Genomic DNA, 25774 nt, shown 5'->3' with positions numbered 1-25774 from the left:
TCCAGGCTTGGGCTGGAGCCCAGGCTCTAAGACCCTGTGAAGTGGGAGGGTCCCAGCTGCAGCCTGAGCCTGAACATCTACACTGCAGTTAAACAGCCCCGCAGTCCGAGCCCCATGAGCCTGACGCAGCTGGCACAGCCCAGCCCCAGATATCTAACTGCGGCATAGACATCTTTTTGTTTTTGTTTTATAACAAAATACAGCAACTATAATACTGGCCAGTATTAGCCATTATCCTACTGCTCAGATGCTGTAAGTGAGAGAAGGATCAGGCCCTGTAAAGTAGGCTGGGTTGATTTTTTTTTTATGACTCAAAGTGTTTTTATTACACGTCAGGACATCTAGTCATTCTGATGGACATGCAGCCTCTGGACAAGCTCAGTGATAAGCATGTACATTATACTGTTTGCTCTGGGGTCATTACTATAGAAACAGCCGAGTACTGGCCCAGATCCTCAAATACACCTGAGCTTTAGACTCTGGGTTGTTCTAAATTATGCTGTCTTGTAACAGCTATTGCTGTACGGGAGATTGCTGTAGCACAGGGGTCAGCAACGTCTGGCACGCAGCCCCCCAGGGCAAGCCGTGTGCAGGCCCCAACAGCCTCTCCTGGCCAAAAGAATCTGATCTCACACATGAGGCACATGTGCCCCAAGAGTGGAATCCACATCGACAGCACAGCTGAAAGAATCACAGTTAGAATAAGTAAACTGCTTTTCCCCCCCAGAAAACTTCTAGAACAAGTTCATAAACGGGTACGAGAGTGATATTTTAAGTACAACTTCCACTAGCCAATTACCTGCCTCCCCCCTAATTCTCTCTGCTGTTTCTAGTGAAAGTGCTCTACTTTCTTCACATTATGCGTTTATGGGCAGAACAGAGATTCTAAAGCACACAATAAACCTGAGGTGTTACATGGTACCCCATTGCAAAGAAAATGTGTAACAATAAAAAAAGATACTTTGTTGTCACACTAAATTTACTGCACAGCATATGTTATTACACAGAGATAAAGAATAGCCTGCTGAGACTTCAGAGTTTGTCCTATAGCAGGGGTGGGCAAACTTTTTGGCCTGAGGGCCACATCGGGTTTCTGAAATTGTATGGAGGGCCAGTTAGGGGAGGCTGTGCCTCCCCAAACAGCCAGGTGTGGCCCAGCGCCCGCCCCATCTGACCCCTCCCCCCAACTTCTCACCCCCTGATGCCCCCCCCGGGACTCCTGCCCCATCCACTCCCCCCTGTTCGCTGACGACCCCCCTGGGATCCCTGCCCCATCCACCCCTTACTGCCCCCAGACTCCCCGCCCCTGACTGCCCCCCGCCGCCCCATCCAACCCCTCCTCTCATTCCTGACTGCCCCTCCCCCCCAGAACCCCTGCCCCATCCAACCACCCCTTCTTCCTGTCCCCTGACCGCCACCGGAACCCTGCCCCCCACCGCCCCATCCAACCCCCCTCTCCTTCCTGACTGACCCCCCAGACCCCTGCCCTCTGACTGCCCCAACCCCATCCACATCCCTGCCCCCAACCACCACCCCGAACTCCCCTGCCCTCTATCCAACCACCCCTGCCCTCTTACCGCGCTGCCTGGAGCACCGGTGGCTGGTGGTGCTACAGCCACACCACCCGGCTGGAGCCAGCCACGCCACCACACAGCACAGAGCACCGGGTCAGGCCACGGCTCTGCAGCTGTGCTGCCCGGCAAGAGCTTGCAGCCAGACTGCCCAAAGCATTGTGCCAGTGGTGCAGTGAGCTGAGGCTGCAGGGGAGAGGCAGGAGGGTCCTGCGGGCCGGATGTGGCCCATGGGCCGTAGTTTTCCCACCTCTGTCCTGTAGCAATCCAGAGTCCTATGAAGGTGCTACAGCTGTATTACGACCTTGAGTAATTAACCTGTCTGAGGCTTAATGATCAGAATACAGATCCCTAAAAGATGTTTTCTGCAGAAGGGGCAGAAATGATTTTGATCAAGACAAGAATGTTTCACATCAGAAATTAAGAAATATACTTTGTATAACAAAATACAGAGAAGGTGAAAGCTGTAAATAAAACTATTTTATAGCTAAATTAATTGTAACGTGCAGCCCACCTCTCAGATGCATTCACAAGATAACAATGCTTGTGCTTTTTGTCATAAAGTGAATCACCCAGTTTTTTTGTTGTTTTTTTTAAACAAATGTATATTGTAGATTTCTTTATCTTTGTACCTAGGTGAAGTGTGGGATTGTGATAGTTTGTTTGGCTTTCCTGGAGTCTTGTTAATTAATTTTCCTTGGGTACTGTGCACACACGTGCATTCTCCTCTCCCAGAGATGTTGCATAATTTGGTGCCATGCTGCTAGTAAAGATCACAGAAAGCTCATTTTGATCAAGTTCTAATGTGTAAAGTAGAACAGGTTGCCTGGATGTGTACTGGCTCCAGATTAGTTCTAAAAGGAAATCTCATTCACTATATTAATAGGTTTATGCTCTCTAAACAGCATTTTGCAAGCAGGCAAGTGCACTTGGCACAGCTGTGCCAAGCAGACTAGACACGTAGCTAGCTAATTTGAGCTGTTTAGCCTAAATGATGCAGGTATTCTTAATTTTGCAGCTTTAAAAAAGCCCGTCACTGAGGGCTAGATTGCGATACCTTCACTCACTTTGAGTAGCACTTTACTCCCTTGAAAAAAAGAAAAGGAGTACTTGTGGCACCTTAGAGACTAACACATTTATTTGATCATAAGCTTTCGTGAGCTACAGCTCACTTCATCGAATGCATCCGATGAAGTGAGCTGTAGCTCACGAAAGCTTATGCTCAAATAAATGTGTTAGTCTCTAAGGTGCCACAAGTACTCCTTTTCTTTTTTGCGAATACATACTAACACGGCTGCTACTCTACTCCCTTGTAGTTTCCCTGGCCTCAATGTGACTGTGTGTAAAGTACTACTTGGAGCAGGTTTATCAGAATCTGGTCTTGAATGTCTACATGGTAATGTGGACAAATCCAGGGCCAGTAGGAGAAAAATGGCACACTGTGGAAACACAGGCACATCTATATTACCATGTTCTCCATTCTGTGTGTGCCTTTCTGCTCCATTGTGTTCAGGCGGGCAGTGTGCAGACAGTTTTTAATATACATATATTTTATTCTACTAATCTTTTTCATACAGTGCCTGTTTAAAACTGAGTTGGGACTTCTCCCACCCACACAATTCTCACTTGGTCACGTGTGCAGTCCAAGGGCTTGTCTTCACTTTATTGTTAATGTATGCAGTAATGCGAGTTTTGCCCCTAATCCAACTCCCATCCACCCCACACACACACACTAGCTCAAATAAAGTGGTGCTTTAATCTCAAGCTAGCTGGCCCATGGGGAATGGGAGGATTTGAAGATCAAGTTTGTTCACTCAAGCTAGTAATGCAATGGGGATGCAGCAACTGGAGTTACAACTCATCAACTGCTAATCCAGTCACTCTGTGTTCAAGAGTGTTTTGAAGTGTTGATACACTGACTCTGTTCACTGTTAAAAAGCTTTGTTTTTTACCTCCGGGTAGCTATGGGCTTTGAGATATCTACTTTGTATCTACTGGGGCACAACCCGGGTAAACTATGGGCTTGCCTACCCCGTGGTTTAATGTGCGCTATGGGGACATGATGTCTAAAGCACACTAATGTATTGTGCATTAATTGGTCTGTGTAGACCTTGCTGGTGCACTTTAAATGCTAGGGAACCTTCAGCATGCATCAGCAGGGTCTACACAGACCAATTAGGGTGCTTTAGAAATCACACCCTCATAGGCATGTTACCCCACTGTATAGGCAAGCTCAAGCTCTATGTGAGGTCAGCCTAGGATAGATGTAGTGCTGACCTCACCAAGTTTACCTCACAGTAAAACAAGTGCCTGTTTTTACCTCAGGGTAGCTTATATGTGTGTGTTTAACACGAGGTAAAAAATAATGCCTTTTTTAGCAATACAAGGCCTCCCTCGAGTTAGGCTATCTTGAGTGGAGTAACTTGAGCTAACTGTTGTAGTGAAGGCAAGCCCCAGGTGAAACTTGATTGCATTCATATGTATATAATTAATCAACCTGTTCATACAATACTGCAATAGACTCTTGTGTGACTATTAGTCAGGTCAGAAAGTAGCTTGTTTGTAGTGTTTCTGAGTAGTGTGCTGCTGTTCAGACTTAAAGTAAAATCCTCTTTCGAGTAAGAAAATACAAGAGGCAGATCTAATATGTTATCTTAAATACCAGCAGTAACTAAAAACCAAAGTCACTAGAATTCTGTTTAAGCCCCTTGAATTGAGAGTGTCTCTTATGTTGTTTTGGTTTTAGTCAGCACATAAAAATGTTACTTTCTCTGTATTAACCTCTTGGGTCCTGTCATGATGGGCAAAAAGAGGGTGTGGTTTTGATCATATTAAATTAACGTACTTGAACTAAAACGATTGAAAAATACCTCTTTTGCCCATAAAGATATTGCTATGTTCGGGAAACTGAAAATGTTTTTGCTACTAAGGTCAGGGAGTGCTCTTACCAATGTATTGGAGGACTCTGGCTCAGGTCTACTGCAGCTTCTTCCATCTCTCTGGCAACTTCTAGAAGTGTATAGGTTTTATGTCATAAACTTCCAGCATTGGGGAGGAAGTGGGGTGTGTGTGCGCGTTTTTCCCAGTCTAATCCTAATGGCTATTTCATAACATCATTACAACCTCACAGATAGAGAATGCAGTTGGATGCTGCCACCCAACTGCTCTGTCCTCTGCATCCAGAAGGAGGAATTGAAGGAGGCTTTACAAATCTGGTTTAGAAGGATAGAGGGAAAAGCTTCTGCGCCAGAAGAGCCTCCAGCAGAACCAAGATAGAGAAGACTGCTCAGCCCACTTTATTAGCAACAAAGAGAAGCAAATCTGCTCTGTTGCATAAAACACTGTTTGGTTTTTATGGTTAATTCTCCATACTGAGAGCTGTTCACTGGGTTTTTGTGTATACGAGTGTCTGATTGCTAGGGCTCTCCTTTAGGGCACAACTCCAAGATTATTAAAAATAAAAACCTAGTGATATTAAAGGCTGTGACAATTTCTGTAACTCTGTAAATTCAGCTCTACAGACAGCCTCAAATTCACCAAATGCTTGGTCACTTAAAATGCTGGTAAATTAATTCTCCATGGGGCATGCAGTATAGGTACAGTAAATCCTGATCACCAGTGAATCTTTTTTTTAAAAGAAGGAGGTGAAGAGTGGAGAACAGTAAATGTATTTGAAGTGGGTGGGAGAGAAGAACCTCTAACAAAGATAACTGGAATATTTTTAAGAAGACTGTCTAGGTATGGAATCTATTTTAATGAAATGCAAAGCAGAATGGCACATGAATACTTTATTATTAGCAAACAGGACTTGTCATCTTTGAGCCCTGATGTAATGTTTTTTGAAGGTGGAAGCTACGATCCTGCTACCATATTAGATCTGTGTTCTACAGAGTGTTATAGAAAAGTGGCAGTATGTATGGTGATGTTGACACCAAGATCACAGAATATTAACACATAAGTGACTTCCTTTGGCAAATCTGATTTCTGGATAAAGCAACGCATCTATTCTCCTTGTGGAGTTTCTCATGTAGCAAAAGTCTAATGTGCTAAAATTTTGTGGTGGGCATGAGGAGGAAGAAAAATCGACTTCAGAAAATTGTCAGTGGAAAATTCAGTCTTGCTCCTTTAGATTACTAGTTAGAGTCTGGTTCAGGCTGGTAATGATTGAAAGCCATTGCCTTCTGACACTGTTCATTAGTCCAAAGTAAATTGTTGGTAGTCTGTTTGGTGAGAAGACATTTATCCACATAGTAAACCACTACTACATACTGAGCTGATTTGCATAGGTGTTGGGACTCCCAACGAGGGAGCTAAAGCTTGAATGGGCTGTGGAGTCTGAACTATCCTTTCTCCTCCTCCTCTTTGCCCCCCCCCCCACGCACCTCAGGTTTGTTCCTCCAGGAAATCTTTGAGGCATGTTGTTGGGAAACAGGCCCTCTACCTGTGCTGTGATTGCTCGATGGATAGAGGACTTCCATCTTCGATGCCTTCAGCTCATTATCTTTAACCAGCACTACATTTTGTGGATGGACAATTTCCGAATAACTGTAGTGGGAGGTTTCAGGCTACTGTAGAGTTTTATGTGCATACTGGAGATGTAGGTCCTTTTCTGTACTTCTCCTTTTTAACTTTAGACAAACAATCTAAACTTTCCTGGATACCCAACCCTTTGGCAGTCTCAGAATTATTCCTAGCAGATGTTTTCTACTGAACATGCCTGGAGCTGTGGTCCCCTGCAAATTGTTCCCTACTTCATGCGTCAAATCCAAGTTTGTTCCCTCAACCAGGAATACAGTAAAGGGAGAAACAGCTCATATCATGCAGTGCTGGGAGCATGCATTCAATCTTGAATATCTAGAACAGTAGTTTTCAACTGCGGGTCATGACCCAGTACTGGGTCATGGAATGTAAGGCATTGGGTCACAGCGGCTCTTGTCAGCACCGCCCACCAGGTCATTAAAAGTCCCGTCGGTGGTGCTGCCTGGCTAAGGCTGGCTAATCCCTGCTTGTTCTGACACCGCGCTGCACCCCAGAAGTGGCCAACAGCAGGTCCAGCTCCTACGCAGGGAGGCCACAGGGCTCCATACACTGCTCCCCACCCTGAGCACTGGCTCCGCACTCCCATTGCCTAGTTCCAGGGTTTTGGGGGTTTTTTGAGATACGTTTTTTGGCAGGAGTTAGTGTTCTTTTTGACAGATGTAGTAGGTTTGTACTTAAGGCGTTACTGTGGCTAGCCAAAGGATGCTATGCAATTAGTGATGATAATCATGCTCAGTGTTCCCTCTAATTTTTTATGTCCGTGTGCAGAAAGAATTTTGTTATGTGCACCATATGGAGGTGATGTGTGATACATTCATGTGGTGGGGGTGGGGCCGAGGGGTTCAGAGTGTGGGATGGGGCTCAGGCCTGGGGCAGAGGGTTGGGGTGTGGGGGGATGAGGGGTTTGGGGTGCAGGCTGCCCTGGGGCTGCATTGGGGGGAGAGGACTCCCCCCAGCCCCCTCTTACTGCAGTAGTTCGGGGCCGGAGGAGAGACGCACCAAGGGAGGGTCTCCTCTCCCCCGACAACAGCACGTCCAGGGCAGGTCCACACTGGGGCCAGCGGGGAGGAGTGCCTCTCCCCACTGCAGCCCTGAGCCCCTGCTCAGGGCTTAATAGGCAGCTAAGCGGCCACACAGCTTAGAGGGAACTTAAATCATGCTTTGCGGTTTTGGGAGGGTAGAGTTGCTGACAGTGCAGGGAGAGAACTCATCAACATGGTCTGTGTCCCAAAATCTTTTACAGTTTTATTTGTGTTGATTACACTAATTTTAAGCACGTGAATAGGGCCCTACCTAACTCACAGCCCGTTCTGGTCAATTTCACGGCCAGGGGGTTTTTACATTAGTCAGTTTAAGGATTTCAGATGTTTAGGTCTGAAATTTCACAGTGTCATAACTGTGAGGGTCCCAACCCAAAACGGGATCATGGGGGGGGGGGTCGTCCCAACATTGCCATCCTCACTGTCTGGGCTCTGAAGGCAGCACCCTCCCAGCTTCCTGCAGTAAAAGGTTCCTAGAGTTGGGTAGGATCTCCCCTGTGCTGCTGGGAGCACCCTGGACAGAGACTCCTAGCTGCTAGTCCATGCCAGAGACAGATTAAGGCAGGGGCCCCCAGGTAATTTGGGGGCCCCCTAAGAAATATGGGTTCCCCAGCCCCAGAAGAAGCCCCAGGGCAGAAGCATCTACCAGGTCACTCCAAGCCCCGGCAGGAGTCACAGGAGAAGAAGCCTCAAGCCTGGACTTCTCCAGCTGGAGGGCAGGGTGGAAGCCCCGAGCTCGGCTGGACCGGGGAAGGGCTGAGCGTGCACTGCTCCAGCTAGAGAAGCGGAGGAAGTCCCCTGCCCAGGCTGCCCTGAGCCCTGGCTGCAGCCGTGAAGCGGAAACACCCAGGGGACGAAGCCCTGGGCTCGGACCCGCGGGGTGGGGGAGAGGGGCAGAAGCCCAGAGCCCAGACTGCCCCAGTTGCAGCTGCCGGGAGCAAAAGCCCCCAGCCTGGCAGGAGCTGCTGTGGGAGGAAGCCCCGAGCTTGGTGCCTGGTGCTGCGGCAGGAGCCAGCTGGGGGGACGGAAGCCTGTAGCCCAGTTCCTTGGCTGCTGCAGCGCAGAACTCAGTGTACCACCCTCATGTCTGTGCTACCTCAGGAGGTGGATCTGATCTCCCCACCAGGAGTGGCCGTGCAGGGGAAGGACAACTCCTGTCCCTCCCCAGTGCGGCTGGACTAGCAGCTACGAGCCCTGGGGCTCCCAGCAGCAAGGGGAGATCAGAGTTCATGGGGGAGGGCTGATTTCACAGTCCATGACACTTTTTCATGGCCATGAAATTGGTAGGGCCCTACACATGAGATAAGACTAGTGCATTTCTTTCCACCCTCCATCACCTTCCCTGGCAACATATATACTCTTCCCATCCCAGTAAGTCATCAGCACGTAAAATGTTGCTCCTTGCTGTGTTCCCTCTGCTGCTGCATACACATCCCAGGCTACAGCACACTTCCTTGCATATTCAACCTGTATATTGAGCCAGGATATGCATCCATGCTATGCCCATGTTCCAGCCTGTCCCCTGCTCCCAAACCAGACAGCCTATTCTGGCCAGCTTCTCACCCCATGGAAGAGTGGCATGTACCTTAATTTTGAATTTCCTGGTTTTCAGGGGGTCAAGTTTAGCCACTTGCCACATTCTGAAAGGCCACTAGGCACCACTGGACAGCTTTAACTCTGTGTTAGTGAAGTGCTTTAGCACTTAATTTCCTTGATTATTTTTTTTGTTTTTAAATAGGGTCTCCGCACCCCAATTTAGCACAGCCCAGCTCTCCCTATCCACTGCCTCTGGCTCCTTGGCAATGATTACCTGGTCACAGAATGCCTGGGCTCCATGTTAGTCCCTTCGCTGCCTCTGCTTAGTGTCCCATCTCTCTGCCTGTCCAGCAGCCTGGTTCTCACTTCTCAACAGTCCTTGCCATGGAGAGGCAGGCATCAGCATGGGACCTGCAGGTTGAGGTGCTAGAGAGAGAGGATGCAGAATCCATGCAGGGACCAGCATGCAGCCAGTAGGAATACTTTGAAGGGCAGGACAGACATTCATAGAATCATAGAATATCAGGGTTGGAAGGGACCCCAGAAGGTCATCTAGTCCAACCCCCTGCTCAAAGCAGGACCAAGTCCCAGTTAAATCATCCTAGCCAGGGCTTTGTCAAGCCTGACCTTAAAAACCTCTAAGGAAGGAGATTCTACCACCTCCCTAGGTAACGCATTCCAGTGTTTCACCACCCTCTTAGTGAAAAAGTTTTTCCTAATATCCAATCTAAACCTCCCCCATTGCAACTTGAGACCATTACTCCTCGTTCTGTCATCTGCTACCATTGAGAACAGTCTAGAGCCATCCTCTTTGAAACCCCCTTTCAGGTAGTTGAAAGCAGCTATCAAATCCCCCCTCATTCTTCTCTTCTGCAGACTAAACAATCCCAGCTCCCTCAGCCTCTCCTCATAAGTCATGTGCTCTAGACCCCTAATCATTTTTGTTGCCCTTCGCTGTACTCTTTCCAATTTATCCACATCCTTCTTGTAGTGTGGGGCCCAAAACTGGACACAGTACTCCAGATGAGGCCTCACCAGTGTCGAATAGAGGGGAACGATCACGTCCCTCGATCTGCTCGCTATGCCCCTACTTATACATCCCAAAATGCCATTGGCCTTCTTGGCAACAAGGGCACACTGCTGACTCATATCCAGCTTCTCGTCCACTGTCACCCCTAGGTCCTTTTCCGCAGAACTGCTGCCGAGCCATTCGGTCCCTAGTCTGTAGCGGTGCATTGGATTCTTCCATCCTAAGTGCAGGACCCTGCACTTATCCTTATTGAACCTCATTAGATTTCTTTTGGCCCAATCTTCCAATTTGTCTAGGTCCTTCTGTATCCTATCCCTCCCCTCCAGCGTATCTACCACTCCTCCCAGTTTAGTATCATCCGCAAATTTGCTGAGAGTGCAATCCACACCATCCTCCAGATCATTTATGAAGATATTGAACAAAACGGGCCCCAGGACCGACCCCTGGGGCACTCCACTTGACACCGGCTGCCAACTAGACATGGAGCCATTGATCACTACCCGTTGAGCCCGACAATCTAGCCAACTTTCTACCCACCTTATAGTGCATTCATCCAGCCCATACTTCCTTAACTTGCTGACAAGAATGCTGTGGGAGACCGTGTCAAAAGCTTTGCTAAAGTCAAGAAACAATACATCCACTGCTTTCCCTTCATCCACAGAACCAGTAATCTCATCATAAAAGGCGATTAGATTAGTCAGGCATGACCTTCCCTTGGTGAATCCATGCTGACTGTTCCTGATCACTTTCCTCTCCTCTAAGTGCTTCAGGATTGATTCTTTGAGGACATTGGAGAGGCATAAGAAGAAGGATGGCCCTGTAGTAAGAACCTGGGACTTGAGAGAGCTGGCTTCAATTCCCTGCTCCTCAACAGACTTCTTGTGTGACCTGGGGCAAGTCTACACTACAAAATTAGGTCGACCTATGTTACATCGATGTACAACCACTACAGTAGTTGAATCAGTTTTACACGTCCACACTATGCTTCTTGTGTTGGCAGTGCACATCCTCACCAGGAGCACTTGCAGTGATGTAACTGCCAGTGTGGGGCATTGTGGGATGGTTTCTGAAAGGCAGCAACAGTCTACGTAAACAATGCAGTGTCTACACTGACACTGTGTCAACCTAACTACATCGACCTAAGCGCTGCACCTCTCATGGAGGTGGAGTTAAATCGGGGTAGTGGGTGACTTGCATTGGTGGGAGCTGCATTTCAGTATAGATGATTGCATCATTAGGTTGACATAAACTCTGTAAAAAGAAAAGGAGTACTTGTGGCATCTTAGAGACTAACAAATTTATTAGCGCATAAGCTTTCGTGAGCTACAGCTCACTTCATCGGATGCAGCTGTAGCTCACGAAAGCTTATGTTCTAATAAATTTGTTAGTCTCTAAGGTGCCACAAGTACTCCTTTTCTTTTTGCGAATACAGACTAACACGGCTGCTACTCTGAAACCTGTCATAAACTCTGTAGTCTCTGTCTCAGTTTCTCATCTGTAAAAAGAAGCTGCCCTGAGCCTCTCCTATACACACATGCCTACTGCTTTGAGCTTCCCCTCCCACACACACACTCCACACATCTCCTTGCTCTCCATGCCCCTGATAAGTGTGGGAGAGCTATGTAGGGAGGTGGGAAGGTGGTAGGGCTGTGAGGAGTACATGGTACCACCTGGAGGCAGGAACAAGCAGGAGAGTGGAGATGCAGAGTCCCTGCCCCAAGACTAGGCCTAGGCCAGGGCTTCTCAAACTCTGGGTCGTGAGCTGTCAGCCTCCATCCCAAACCCTGCTTTGCCTCCTGCATTTATAGTGGTGTTAAATATATTAAAAAGTGTTTTTAATGTATAAGGGTGGGGGAGGTCGCACTCAGAGGTTTGGTATGTGAAAGGGGTCACCAGTACAAAAGTCTGAGAACCCCTGGCCGAGGCCCTAAGGTATGGGGAAAGGTGCACTACGCATCACTCTGCAACATAGGAGCCACAGAGAGGTGTGAAGTAGCCCATTCATCTCAATAATCCATTCTCAGCTGAATGGCAACACTCCATGGAGCTGAATATAGCTTAAAACAATAGTTTTGAGAGGTGTGAACTGCTCCATTCAATTCAGCCTGTATTCTCCTCTCCTCTCCTCTCCCACCCCATGTCAGTGCTTGGGAGCCTGTCATACACCAAGCATACCTTTTCAGCCGTCCACCCAAAGGGACAGCAGGGCCTAGACCCTGACTCACACACAAGGAAAGGGGGGCAGCAAGGAAAAGGGTCATTCCCCCCCCCACCAGGGGCAGGGATCCCCAGATGCCAGCTTCCTCACTGAGGACAGAGAGAGGGGCTCGGACTCCTCAGATTCCAGTGCATGTAGCAGGGGAGAATATGGGGCTGACCGTTCCACTGGCCTGAGCCCTCAACCCACATCTCCTCCTTGCACTCTCCCAATCCCCACAGCCCCAGCACCCCCTCCACATGCTTCCTCAACTGCCCCAACATGCCCATATTCCCTATCTTTGCACCCAAAAAGTTATTAGAATCTAAAACTGCCGTGAGCATTTCATGTTCAGAGTTCCGTTGTTCAGAAGCATTATCCTCTTTCTCATCTTCCCTCTAGTTAATCAATGCTAATGGATTAATGCTTGCGCTCTGGTATAATAAACCCCCAAGTGGAAAAGTAACAACATGTCCAGCAGTCATTCTCTCATATCTGTGTGGAGCATGGATAATTCATTATCTTTCAGAAAATAGCTAGAGCCCCTTCTAAATTAGCTGTAAAATGAGCAGGGCAGACTCCACAAAAGTAAGTAAACTAAACAAAAAACACTTGATAGAGGCAGATAATAGCTATATGACAACAGATAGCTGTTAATAGACTTATCCTCTATTAATTTATCTAGTTCTTTTTTTGAACCCTGTTATAGTCTTGGCCTTCACAAAATCCTCTTGCAAAGACTCAACAGATTGACTGTGAATTGTGTAAAGAAATACTTTTGTTTGTTTAAAACCTGATGCCTATTAATTTCATTTGATGACCCCTAGTCCTTGTGTTATGAGGAGGAGTAAATACTACTTCATCGTTTACTTTCTCCACGCCAGTCATGATTTTATAGACCTCTATCATATCCTCCCTTAGCTGTCTCTTTTCCAAGCTGAAAAGTTCCAATCTTATTAATCTCTCCTCATATGAAAGCTGTTCCATATCTGTCTATATTTTCTTGCCCTTTTCTGTACATTTTCCAACTTCCAATATATCTTTTTTGAGATGGAGCAACCAGATCTGCATGCAGTATTCAAGATATGGGCATACCATGGATTTATATAGAGGCAATATGATATTTTCTGTCCTATTATCTATCCATTTCCTAATAATTCCCAACATTTGTGTTAGCTTTTTTGACGGCTGCTGTATATTGAATGGATGTTTTCAGAGAACTAGCCACAAAGACTCCAAGATCTCTTTCCTGAATGGTAACAGCTAATTTAGATCCCTTCATTTTATATTGCTTCCCTAAAGGAGCTGTGGGTGACATGCACTAGCTGAGATAAATGTCAAATGACTGGAATCAATTGTGGGCACTCAGAGCCATAGTTTAAGTCCCCAGTGAGTGCAAAAATTAGTTACAAGACTGGAATTTGTTTTTTAAAAGGTGTTTTTTTTCAGGGAGCAGTATCTCAAGAACACTTTGCTCAAATGACCTCAGATATGGACCTTTAACACTGCCCAGTGCCTCCATGAGGCACATCAAATATCAAGACAATCCTAGTAACCATGAAGATTTTAGAGCACTTAGAAAGGTCATCCTTTAAATAGAAAGGCCTTATTATCCTTAACTGTAGCGGAGCAGCTGCTCCACTATAACATAATTCAGTATATTGTATTTTACCCAGCGGAGCATCTTCAGGCTGAATAGTGTCCTTTCATTCTTCAGTGCTGAAGAAATGGGGTTGTAATGACCTCAACACCTTAATGTGCAGTGCACACAGTGTGGGTGCAGATGGAACTTGCACTTTCATAAAACTCCTAATTTCTCCTCTTTTTGTAACACCTACCTCTGCTACCTGTACATTCTCAGGTCCCCATGCTGATTTTATTTTTTTTAGGCAGTAAGCTGTCTGTCTTCAAACTGGTTAAAGCCACTCTGAACTGTCCAGCAGGTGTTGCTACTGAGTGGAAATGAGCTCTTCTTCATTTACCAATCAGTAGGGCCCTACCAAATTCATGGTCCATTTTGGTCAATTTCACGGTCATAGAAATTTTAAATTAATAAATGTCATGATTTCAGCTATTTAAATCTGAAATTTCACGTGTTGTAATTGTAGGGTTCCTGACCCAAAAAGAAGTTGTGGCGGGGTCGCAAGGTAGGTGATTGCAGTAGTGATATCCTTACTTCTGCACTACTGCTCGCGGTGGTATTGCCTTCAGAGCTGGGCAGCTGCAGAGTGGGAGCTGCTGGCTGGGAACCTAGCTCTGAAAGCAGAACTGCCACCACCAGCAGCAGTGCAGAAGTAAGGATGGCATGGTATGGTATTGCCACCCTTACTTCTGCGCTGCTGCCTGCAGAGCTGGGCCCTTGGCCAGCAGCCACCACTCTACAGCTGCCCAGCTCTGAAAGCAGCAGCGCAGAAGTAAGGGTGGCATGGTATGGTATTGCCACCCTTACTTGTGCACTGCTGCTGGTAAGGCACTGCCTTCAGAGCTGGGCACCTGGCCTACAGCCGCCGCTCTCCGGTTGTCCAGCTCTGAAGGCAGCACAGAAGCAAGGGTGGCAATACAATAACCTTGAGACCTCCCCCTGCAACTTCCTTTTGGGTCAGGCCCCCCAATTTGAGAAACGCTGGTCTCCCCCGTGAAATCGGTATAGTATAAAGTAAAAGCACACAAAAGACCAGATTTCATGGGGGGAGACCAGATGTCACGGCCCATGACACATTTTTCATGGCCGTGAATTTAGTAGGGCCCCACCAATCAGCTTCTGCAGCCCTCAGAACCATAGGCGCCAACTTTCCTCAGTGCCAGTGGGTGCTCGCACCCCCTAGCCCCGCCCTGACTCCACCCTTTCCTGGTCCCACCCCCATTCCAACCCCTTCCCCAAATCCCCACCCTAGCCCCACCTCGTCCCTAAGCATGCCGCGTTCCCCCTCTCTCCCTCCCCGCTGCGCGAAACAGCTGTTTCGCAGTGCACGTGCCGGGAGGGAGGGGGGAAAAGCGGGCACGCAGCATGCTCGCAGAGGTGAGCTGGAGTGGGGGCGGGGCAGAGTGGGGATCTGCTGGTGGCTACAGAGCACCCAGCAATTTTTCTCCGTGGGTGCTCCAGCCCCAGAAAGTAGTTTCCTTTGTGGACTTGAGCCAGACCTGTAATGTTCTTTTAATGGTAGAGCTCTTTTCCATTGAATTTGGAATGAGAATTATTAAATACTTAACACTTACTGTCTACAAGCCCTTGCTTCAAAGTACTTGAGTAAGTGTTTTATGCTAAAAAGAGGATAAAGATAGAAGCTCAGTTGGAACCCTTTGGTTATTTAAGCAGTTGTGAGACTGTTGGATTCTGGGAAAAGCACTTACACTTCACGAGGAGTTGATGAGGCAATGCGATGTACAGTAGCTTTACAGATGTTAAACTTTGTGTTGCAGGTGTAGGCTTAGTGTGGCTGGCAATTGAACATGAAAAGAGCATGGGGAATTCACACTTGTTTACTTTAAAGTACTTCACCTGCACCATTGATATTTATAGTTAGTTTATTGTTTTAGTGCTTAGTGTGACACGTAAGCTTCTGCAAATATTATTATGCCCCACCTTCCGGAAAACTCAATAACTACAATTGTTTAACTTTTTAATACTGCTCCAATCACTAAGTTATATGGGTTTGACTGCAAAGTAGCATGTTTGGGGACACAACTATCAGTGGATAATATTTGAATTCAGTACAACTTCACTTGACCAATACTAGAGTGCTCCATTTTTCAGAGAAGTTTGTCTACTCCAGACATCATTTTTTCACGTTTTGTTCACTTCTTCAAAACTTGCTCTGCTGCGGGAAAACCATATTCCTCTAGATTTGTTATGAAACCCACCGTATCATGATTGTTGCTGGTCACACAAATAGAGATGGAAGTCCTGACGTGTGACAGCTTTTGGGACATTTATATTTTAATTCGTCAATGCTCATTGTATGTTTAATTTATGTTGGTGAAGAATGAGGTAAAGGTGTCTCTTTTTAAAAAAACAGAATATTTAAAAAGAATATGTAGGTTTCTGTTTCACATAAAGTAGTTCTCAGCATCAGATGCGACTGTTAGAATGAAATGAAAGAGCTATGCAGTATGTCCCCAAGTTATAATTTCATGTTGCAGTAATTTTTGCTCATCAACCAAACAGCAAGGTTTAAGGCAATTTATTGTCAGCATGAAAAAATCCTCCAACTAGAAAAGGCCTTAATTTCTAATGGGGAACAGTTGGGATGGTGTGTGCAGAACTGCAGAGTCAAAGAGTTTTTAAAATATTCTGTAGCTCAGGGACTTGGCTCATCTTCAAACATTTGTAACTACAAAAAGATGGATAATCTTGCAAGTGTGTGTGCCCCATCTAGGGGCAAGAATGAGAAAATTCATTACAAGCAGGTAAATGCAAGACAATGTTGCAGCATTTCTTTGGGATGCAAATGTTTGCTTTTTAACTCCACAGAGAGAGGATTTCTGCTCTGATTTAGGAAATCAAAGGCTGATTTGCATTGCATCTCATTTTCCTGACAAGCTGCATGACTCTGATATGTGACACAGGTAGTCAGGCTTCAATTCTCGCTTGACTTTACTTTGACTGAAAACTTCATTGCTAAAAATGAGTGCTCTGCCACATTTTTCTAGTGTCATTCTTGAAAGTCTCATGGTGAGAAGCATGTCTTTATAGTGCACACACTATGATTCTTATTAATAGCTTTGTAAATGTAAGTTATAATTCCTGAGTTGTCTGTTGAACCTCCTTTACAACATCAGTAGTGAGAGAACTCCATATCCAAGAATGCAAACGAGTTTCCTTTTTGCTTTAACGCTGAATGCTGAAAGTTATTTTTGTCCTCCATCAAGGAGCTTGGGAGAAAAAGGGATTCTAACTTGTGAAATTTCAGGCATATAATAGTGTAATATCTATCCAAAACTTTCTGTAATTTTAATCACATGCATATAATGCAATCTTCCATTTTTCTAATAACAAGAACAAATATTTTAGTGGTTACCACTAGTTTGATTTACATGTAAAATGCATTTATTTATACTGTTTTTTCCTCTGTTTCCCAAAGGTGCTCTTACAGAGTGCTATGATGAACTGGGCAACAGATACCAGCTTCCAGTCTACTGCCTGGCCCCGCCTGTCAATATGATAGAGGAGAAGGGAGATCTGGAGACTCTAGATATTCCCGATCCACCACCCAATTCTGGGCATGAATGCCAGCTTCGCTTGCGCCTCTCAACAGGCAAAGACCTCAAACTTATGGTCCGCAGTATGGACACAGTATATCACATGAAGAGGCGACTGCATACGGTGGAAGGAGTGGAGCCCATCAGCCAGCGCTGGTTCTTCTCAGGCAGGCCACTCGCAGACAAAATGAAACTGGAGGAGCTGAAAATCCCCAAGGATTATGTGGTGCAAGTCATTGTGAGCCAGCCCTTAACAAATCCAACCCCAGTGGAAAACTGATTCTGTTTGTTTTTTGATTCTCCATTCCTCCTCCTCTATCATATGGGATTTATTTTCTCTGCTCTTATTTTTCCTGCTAATGGATTGGTTCCAAGAAATGACTAGCAAAAATTCCATCTGTGATGGAGATCTGCAGAAACAAAACACAAATGTAAACTGTCCCTTGGGATTTGCCTGATCTGATATTTTTTAACACCACAGAAAGAAACACATGGCAAATGCAATGAAGGGTATGTGTAAGGGGGATGTCTGTCATTTAAACAATAAAAACTTGTAATAATGCTTGGAACTGTAGGTGGAGCATTGATCCATGGAGAAAGCACTTTTTTAAAAAGAGAGAAAAAAATAAACCAAATTGTAGTACTTCATGAAATCGGCACCACTTACAGTTCATCCAAGAAGCGTAGCTTCTCTGGTAGGTCCACTTTGCTCGGTATTTATGATGATTGTTTCTGTTTTGGTTTAACTCATGTGCTGTGTCAGATTACTCCTATGGCATAGTGAATCTCATCCAGAGAGAGGTGGACTGAAGAACAGATTTTTGTGTTGCGTTCTATCAATGCTGTGTTCCACCCCAAATGTGGCTCCTCTTCATGTTCAGACGAACCGGTTTTAGCACATTCCAGGATGGTGATAAATGGGCTTGTGCCGTTACAAGGCTTCAGTGTTTGGTAAATACTGCATTCTGGAGCATTAGGCAATAATTTAGGAAGTGTATACACATTTTAATAAATCATTCATGTACTGTACTGTAAAGTTACTTGCTACAATGTTGACTTTTGCTGTAGTTTTCTGGCTCATTGGCACCTGAGTAATGTGCCTACTAAATTACTGTACCCTTCTCCATCCTGTAAAACAGACAATTAACAAAAGGCTAGCTAATTACAAGAGGGACACTGATATGGGATTTAAAAAAAACGCATGACTTTTATCAACGGACATTGGTATCCTAGCCTAGAATGTTTCCAGATAAAATCAGAAAGTTACACCCAAATATGATTGAATGCAATTTTCCCCTTTCTGAATTCTCAGAGGATACACTCTGTGGAAAATCATAGAAAGGAGACTACAAAGCACACTACATTCAGTTCATGTCACTACCAGTAGAAACAGAGGCCATTCTCTAAGTCTCAGTGTTGGAGGACATGGTCACTTTCTAGACCGTAGTTGTGGAAATATGTTCACTGTAATGCATCAGGAACTTAGAATATGATCACTCAGTTTAATATCTGGCACTTTCCCCTTAGAATGTAAAAGGTGCCTTTTTTTCTGGGAATAGACACCTCTGTTGCAGTGTGCTTTGGACAACATTTATGCTAGTTTTTCACCTAACAAAATAAATTAATAGGATGCATATAATGTTGAAAAAAATAATGTAATTATCTAGTTGTTACCATGTTAAAAGAAACTGATCTAGTTCCTTCGTTTGGCTGCTCTGCATCTCTGAGTTTGGGATATAGGGTATATCGTTCTCTGAAACTATGTCCCGCACTTCTTTTATAAACACAATTATATTTAGTTTTTCAGTCCTCGTGCACTCAAATGACTTAATTCCTACCAAACCTCTACTCTGCCCATTCAGACTTGGTTTACTATATTGCTCTTTCTGTCTTCCATACCTAAATGTAAAATTGCCCAGAATGGCTTTTATTCCACTGATAGTGGAGTCACTATTTTAGGATCGACACTTTTAGATTTGAAGTGAAAAGAGCTTCTTTAATTCTCTGCAGTTTAATGGGGGGGTGGTTTACTTGGCAAATAGTGTAAAACTGGAACTAGCAGAGTTCAGTTGAAATTGCCAGCTCCTGAGGTTTTCCATATCGGTCTCACTTTTTTATTTGTTCACTGGCTAGGTGGCATTTTGGATTTAGTACACTAGTCTTTCACTTTTAGAAACTGAAGTTCATATTTGATACCACATCACACATGAGCATGAGCTTTGCTTTTATCATAGTTCCCATGTTGTATGTCACAAAACCACAATGCTCCTTGGCACAATTCACTGTCAGATCTACTCAAGGTAGGTTGAAGCCTGGCAACACAGAAGTGCAATGACAGAGTTATATGGAGGAAGCCATGTCATTTAGTCCCTCATTTTTGCGAGCACCAAATTGACTTCCACATTTTTTTTGTAAAAAAGGCAAAAGTTAATCTTAAGCCCTGACTTGCACCAAAGCCTTTGGATTTTTTCACAAAGGGTGTAAAATTCACAAAAGTCAGAATTTTTAAGACAAAATTCAGCTAATATGTAGTGATTCTTTCACCACATCTTTTGCATCTTGAAGGGTGAAATAATACTGGATTTCTGCACAACCACCTTAAAAATCTCATGGATTTTTCACTGTTCAAATGTGCCTGGTAAGACTAGATTGATTGTTTGTTTTATAAAATAAATGTTATATTTTATCTAAGCAACAGATAGACATTTCATATCTGGAGCAGCATGTCTTGTGAAACATAGTATAAATGTTTGTTTTAATCTGTTTTTGTGATGGAGTTTCCCTAGAATCAGTTCTGGAAGGGGGGAAAAGTTACAGCTGTAAAGTAACAAAACAGTAACTAGGATAATGATGATTTTGTAACTTCCAACATTCTTTTGTAGAATGCATTTTCAGAGATAGTTTGAGGTGGTTTACTGAATATAATTTTCAAAATTACAGGTTTCTGACAAACAATTTAAATGCATTTTCAAAGCTGTAACATGTCACAATCTTTTACATTAAGTATTTTGATAGCAGAGAGTGAAGAGAAGGATGTCGAAGCAATTTTGAATTGGTTTTCATGCATGTAGGTGGGTGAGCATTGCTGGATTTGATCACCCATAGGGCCGTTGCATAGAAAACATACTCTCCTTCCCGTCTCCCTAAGCACATAAGCACAAATCTCAAAACCAAGCAGTCTGATTGCAAACGGCTTTTTTTTAAAAGCTGAAAATGAATACTGGTCTCTTATCCCAGTCTTGATAAGCTGACAAACCTAACCACACAACTTTATTTTTGAATATAGAAGATATAACTGGAAACAAAAAAATTTCATAAGATCCATATTAAGGAAAAGAGTAATGCTTCTAACAAGGAGATCATTTCTGAAAATGTGCATATATGTATGTTCATGCTGATTAACATATTGTATGTGGCTATATACATTCAGTGAATACTGTACTTCCTTTTATCTGTAAGATGACCAGGTTTGGTATTCCTGCAAGACCCCTGGCTATAAAAACAGAAATGAACAGGACAAGAGTCTGCCCCCACACAAATGTATGCAGTTTCCACTGGACTCGGTGGGAACTGTGCGCTTGCATCCCAGAACAGAATTGGGGTCCATGTGTAGCATTAGGAAATAGATAGGCATGGGACACCTTTCTGGGGCAAGAAGGAGGAAAAGCAGAACTTTGTGGGTACATTTTGGATCCCCAAAGTGTGACTAGTGAAGTTCTAAAATGCAGCGTCTGGCCATGCTGTCCTCACCTTGCAGTCATAATAAGAAAATCCAGCCAGCTGCAGGGCTGAATTACTCCAAGCAATTTCTATCTATCATTCAAGAAAGGCAAGTATGAGCACATGCTGTTGTGTGCATTTTTATTTGAGAGCACATGCTGTTGTGTGCATTTTTATTTGAATATGTGTACTCAGTTTCAGTATGGCATTTGTGCTCCTGACAAATTTCCTATGTGACCTTTATTTGTTGTATTATAGATTGGGCACCCCAATCAATGTGTAGTATCACACTTTCAGTATCCTCAGACAGGAGTATACTAATTGGGAGATTTTTATAATGTGTACACAAAAGTTGACATAATCAAGTGAGGAGTAATAGAATAAAGTTTTCATTAGATTCATAGGCCTTGTATGTGTCACTCCTGATTAACTTTGGCCAGGAAGTGATTCCAGGAAATGACATTTTTATGTCCGTGACAGGTCTGTTTAACACAGAGCTTAGACTTTTGTGCTTATTATTGCAAAGGTGTCGCTTGTATCTGACCCAGAAGTAATGGACAGGCTAAACTCTACACTCCCAGAATAGCTTTAAAGGTAGAGGATCAACAACACTACATATAGTCTGATGTAAAAATTTACCAGAAATGGGACATATTGGATGTGTATTGCTAACTCTGTTACAAAGTGTTTTGTTTTACAAAAAGAATAAGTGATCACACTTTTCCATAGTATGTAACTTTTGAATTATGTTTCCACTATGTTGGCCCTTTGTGCATTACATTTTGTGAATATCGTCTACAGAAAACTCTATTTGAGAGAGTAGTATTAAGAAAACTTTCGACTTCCTTCTTAAAACCTGCAATCTCTACTTGTCTGTATCTGGGAAATATTTGGAAAACTAAGTGATGTGAAAGTGCAGTGTAAATAGGGGATTTTTTATAGAGATTGGGTGGCTAAGGGTACCGTGTAAAAATAAAACCATCTCCCTTTGCCTTTCTCAGAAAACTGAATCAGTTGATTTAGTAGGAGAGAAAAAGCAATCAGGATTAATATTTATGTGACAAAGCAACACATTCAGTTTACATCATGACGTTCAATAAAGCAAATGGCCTATTAATGATAAAATATTGCTATAATATCAGACATGCTTCTGCATACATATGCATTGTTAGTAAATATATTTTTGTTAGTTTGATGCAATGGTTGGGCTCCTTTTTAACCCATGGAATTTTGAAAGCATTTCAGCTGCATAAATGTTGACAAATTAAATGAGTGCTATAAATTTGTCCATCACTATTCTATTCATAAACGCAAATGCTAAAGTTACATTTCTGATTCTTGATTTATATTTTGCAGAATCTTTCATACATCATTGTAAATGATTGTAAATCATTGTTAAAGACCCTGCATCTTATGAAAAGAGCTGATGTGTTCTTTATAAATGATTTAAGAAAACCAATGAGCTCTTTTCATAATCTGTTCACTTCACTTTATAGATGCGTGTCAAGTGTTCGAAATGAAAATGTTTTCCACCTGTCACTGAGTATAGGCTTACTCATGAATGTTGGACATCAGACATTCTTTTGGAATAGATTGTGTGTTTAAAAAGAGAGGTCTAAAGAACTTGCTTTGGGAAACTGGGTGAATTCCATGCACATGGCAAACTTTTTTTTAAAAAAGGAAGAAATGCATTTTGAGTCAAATCAGCGCCCCTTAAAATTTTTAATATCCCAGCTTGTCCAATGAGTTAAAACAACCATGCTTCTCTCTTGTACCAAAGTAGATAATATCATACTGTTGCATTTGCAACTTCAAAATTGTCAGACATTACAAATCTGCCTGTTTAAAACTGCTTCATTTTCATAAAGCATTTTTAATTGCTTCATTCTGCAGATGGCTCTTCTCCTTTCACATTTCATCAGTTTCAACAAATGCTCCCTAGTGGTGTGGATACCACTTCCTATTCATAGGACAAGGTGGACCATCCATGATAACTCTAGGGCTATAGTTCTCCTTCCAAGGGAGAAACATAATAGTGCATATGCCACTGAGCCTACAAAAGTCAAATAGTTTGAAGACGTGGGTTTTTTTAATCAGCTGAGTTTCTTACTATGGACTTTGAAACTCTTATTAAATATAGCCACTGGACTATCCATGAAGAAGTGTGTTCCTATCTTTTTGAGCAGAGCCATTTGTTGGGTATCTGTCCAATGTAATGCTGTATTTGTACATTTAAATATGAAGACCAATGAATCAGAACCATGTGGCAAATTGAGAACTTAAAATCCTGACTCCTGCCTTATATTTTGTTCACCTGGAACTCCAAAAAATCCAGTTTTATTACTTTTAATCCTTTTTTTTTCTGGCAGTTTGAATCTAGCCAAAGTCTGGAGACAGTTTAAGGAAAATTGAAGCAAATAAAATATGTTGATGTGGCTTTATTAAAGTAATCAAATGGTCTTATATCAAGGGCCCTATTTGTGCCTCTCTTCTCCAAGTCCAGGGAATGTCTAGAAACTGGAGATATCTTTGAGCAATGAGTGCAATATCGTGCACTAGTCAGTTGGAGATGTGTAAGACACTTCATTTTCACTTGTGTGCAAGGGACTTAGGTTTATATCCTCTTTGCCTCCTGGTAGTGACATCCAAAGATGGCTGGTACCATCAAATTTGTACTTCTTGAAATATCTTCTCTTTTTTGGTAAATCTCTTTTGTATGCAGTTTGTGTGCCATGTATCAAAGAAATATTCATATTACATAGGATAAGGTGCTAGATGATTTGGTACTGATGCAGATAAATATTATTCCAACAACTATTGAGAGAAAGATGAAGGGATTACAATGATGTGACTCTTTCCCCCGCCCCCCAACCTGTAACTTTTATAAAATTAAATCTTTTAGCACTGAACACACTGGTTGTGTGAAACATGCTTTTTCCTCCCTGGCTAGTTCAGTCCAATGATTAATTCTTAGCCTATCTGGAGATGCTGTGAACATTGAGTTACATTAAGATTCATTGTATATTTTTATGTTGTACCTCTGTTATTTGGTTGACATATCACAGTAGTGTGCGCACATATTTTTTAATCAATTGCAAAGCACAAGTAGGTTGTCTTTAAACTTAAATTATGTGAATTTTTTTACATAGCTAGATGTCTATAACATTGAGAGCAAAACATGAATTTCTATGAGTCAGAAACTCTGTACAAAACTTCTTGTATTAAAAAAAGCAAAGAAAAACCAACAATTTCTTTTTTCTGGATTTAAAAATAAAATTAATACTGGAAACACCATGCCTTAAGAAACAAACTGAGTGTCGTTTTTCTCTAAGTTATTGGAATGTGATTTAACTCTCCGTTGTATTTCTGCAATCTTTTTATTATACTTTCGCCCATGGAAGGTTAAGATGCTCAGGTCATAAAAACAATTGCATCATTCAGCAGCATCTCACACAATTTGTCAGAAATAGGGTATGCAATCAGTGGAAGAATCCAGGTCCCTGGGGTGTGGCGTAGGGAACCAAAGGTCAACTTTCTCCAACACCTTCAAAGTGTAGTGTGTGATATTACACACACTGTCTGTTATTGTGTGTGGATGGAGGGAAATACTAAGTAATTTATCTGTGAAGTTGCCCTTTAATATTAAGTGAAATGTTAGATGGATCTCTTAGGGCATGTCTACATGGTGCCTTAGTCCACAGCAGAAGGGAGTACATTTGAATACTCAACAGCATGTCATGCACTAACTGGCCTGGATGGACCCACTGGCATTCACTATAAGTTCCCTAATGCATATTAATGTAGTTCCATTTCAAACAGTACTACACAGTGTTCATAAGCAGGGTCCACACGAGCCAGTTAGTGTATGACACAGTAGTGCACACTAGAATTTGTACTCCTCTAGTGTGGATTAATGCACCATGTAAACAAACCATTAGTTTGGCCCATTTTTATAGTCTTAACTGCCTATCATGTCAAAAGAGTTTGAATGATCCTGGCTAAGTTGCTTTGCTCCCTTTATCATCCTTACAGTTAGTGTCACCTGTTTAACTTCTTTTTGGAGAGAGTGTTTTCATAACAGAATATAGAAAAAATAATGTAAGAACTAAATATAAATAAATGAATGTGAGGATTTTTCTGTGTGTCCTTCCTGACTCTCTCTTTTTTGATGGGGGAAGAACAGGAGCATGGTCTACTGCTACCCAGCCTTCAAGAGTTGTCACAGCTGCTATCCCTCCTCTTCTGGAATGGGCAGATGTTCCTTTGGAGCCCAGTAATGGCAGCCACTTTACATTTTGAAAGTTTGGCGTGTCAAGATGTTGAGACAACACAATCTCCCCTTTTGACAGTGCCCTTCATTCAAGTAACATATGGTCACATGTAAAGTGGCAATAAAGACGCACACAACTTGTTGCTAGTGTCCAGAAGCCCAATGCAAGAAATGGGCTTTAGGTCTATATTTACAATAACTGATGTACTATCTAACAGGAAAGTGAATTCCAAGTCAAACATGCAGTTGAAATTCCTTAGTCGCTACTTCCTACAGACACAAAACAGTGGGTCTAATGCTTGTTCACTCCTACTAACATTTAGGTTGTGTGTATAAGAGATAGGGATGTAAATATTGTTTAAAAGGTTAACTGTTTAAATTATTAAAATTATATCGGTTAACCGATTAATGGGAGAGGGGCTTTGGTTGCTCCCGCCAGTGCTGGGGCTGAGGTTGGCCGGCCGACTGGGGTGGGGCAGCTGGGGCTGGGGTCCCTCGGGGAGGCCGGGGCTGGGGCCACTCTGGCCGGCATGCAGGGAGTTAACGGTTAAGGTCAGTTAACAGTAAGCCTAATGCTTACCAGTTAACTGTTTAACATTTTATATCCCTAATAACAGACTATGCAAACCACTGTCCAGTTGCAGCAGCTCTGATTGTATGGTTATGGCTGCT

At 43.3% G+C, this 25774-nt stretch overlaps 1 protein-coding gene across 2 annotated transcripts in view; it reads left to right on the top strand.

The window, feature by feature from the left end:
• The window catches only part of UBTD2 (ubiquitin domain containing 2), a 109102-nt gene extending 84979 nt beyond the window's left edge, over positions 1-24123 (top strand). For both annotated transcript variants that reach the window (XM_038414783.2, XM_038414784.2), the window contains exon 3: positions 16995-24123. In XM_038414783.2, the coding sequence (XP_038270711.1) occupies positions 16995-17392 (398 nt within the window). In that variant the 3' untranslated portion in view covers positions 17393-24123. The remainder of the gene's footprint in view (positions 1-16994) is intronic.
• Positions 24124-25774: the final 1651 nt, after the last annotated feature.

This window comes from Dermochelys coriacea, chromosome 8 (genome assembly GCF_009764565.3).
Source record: "Dermochelys coriacea isolate rDerCor1 chromosome 8, rDerCor1.pri.v4, whole genome shotgun sequence".
Lineage (NCBI taxonomy): Eukaryota > Metazoa > Chordata > Testudines > Dermochelyidae > Dermochelys > Dermochelys coriacea.
The sequence above is the reverse complement of the archived record's forward strand: the minus strand, read 5'-3'. Positions and strand labels throughout refer to the sequence as shown.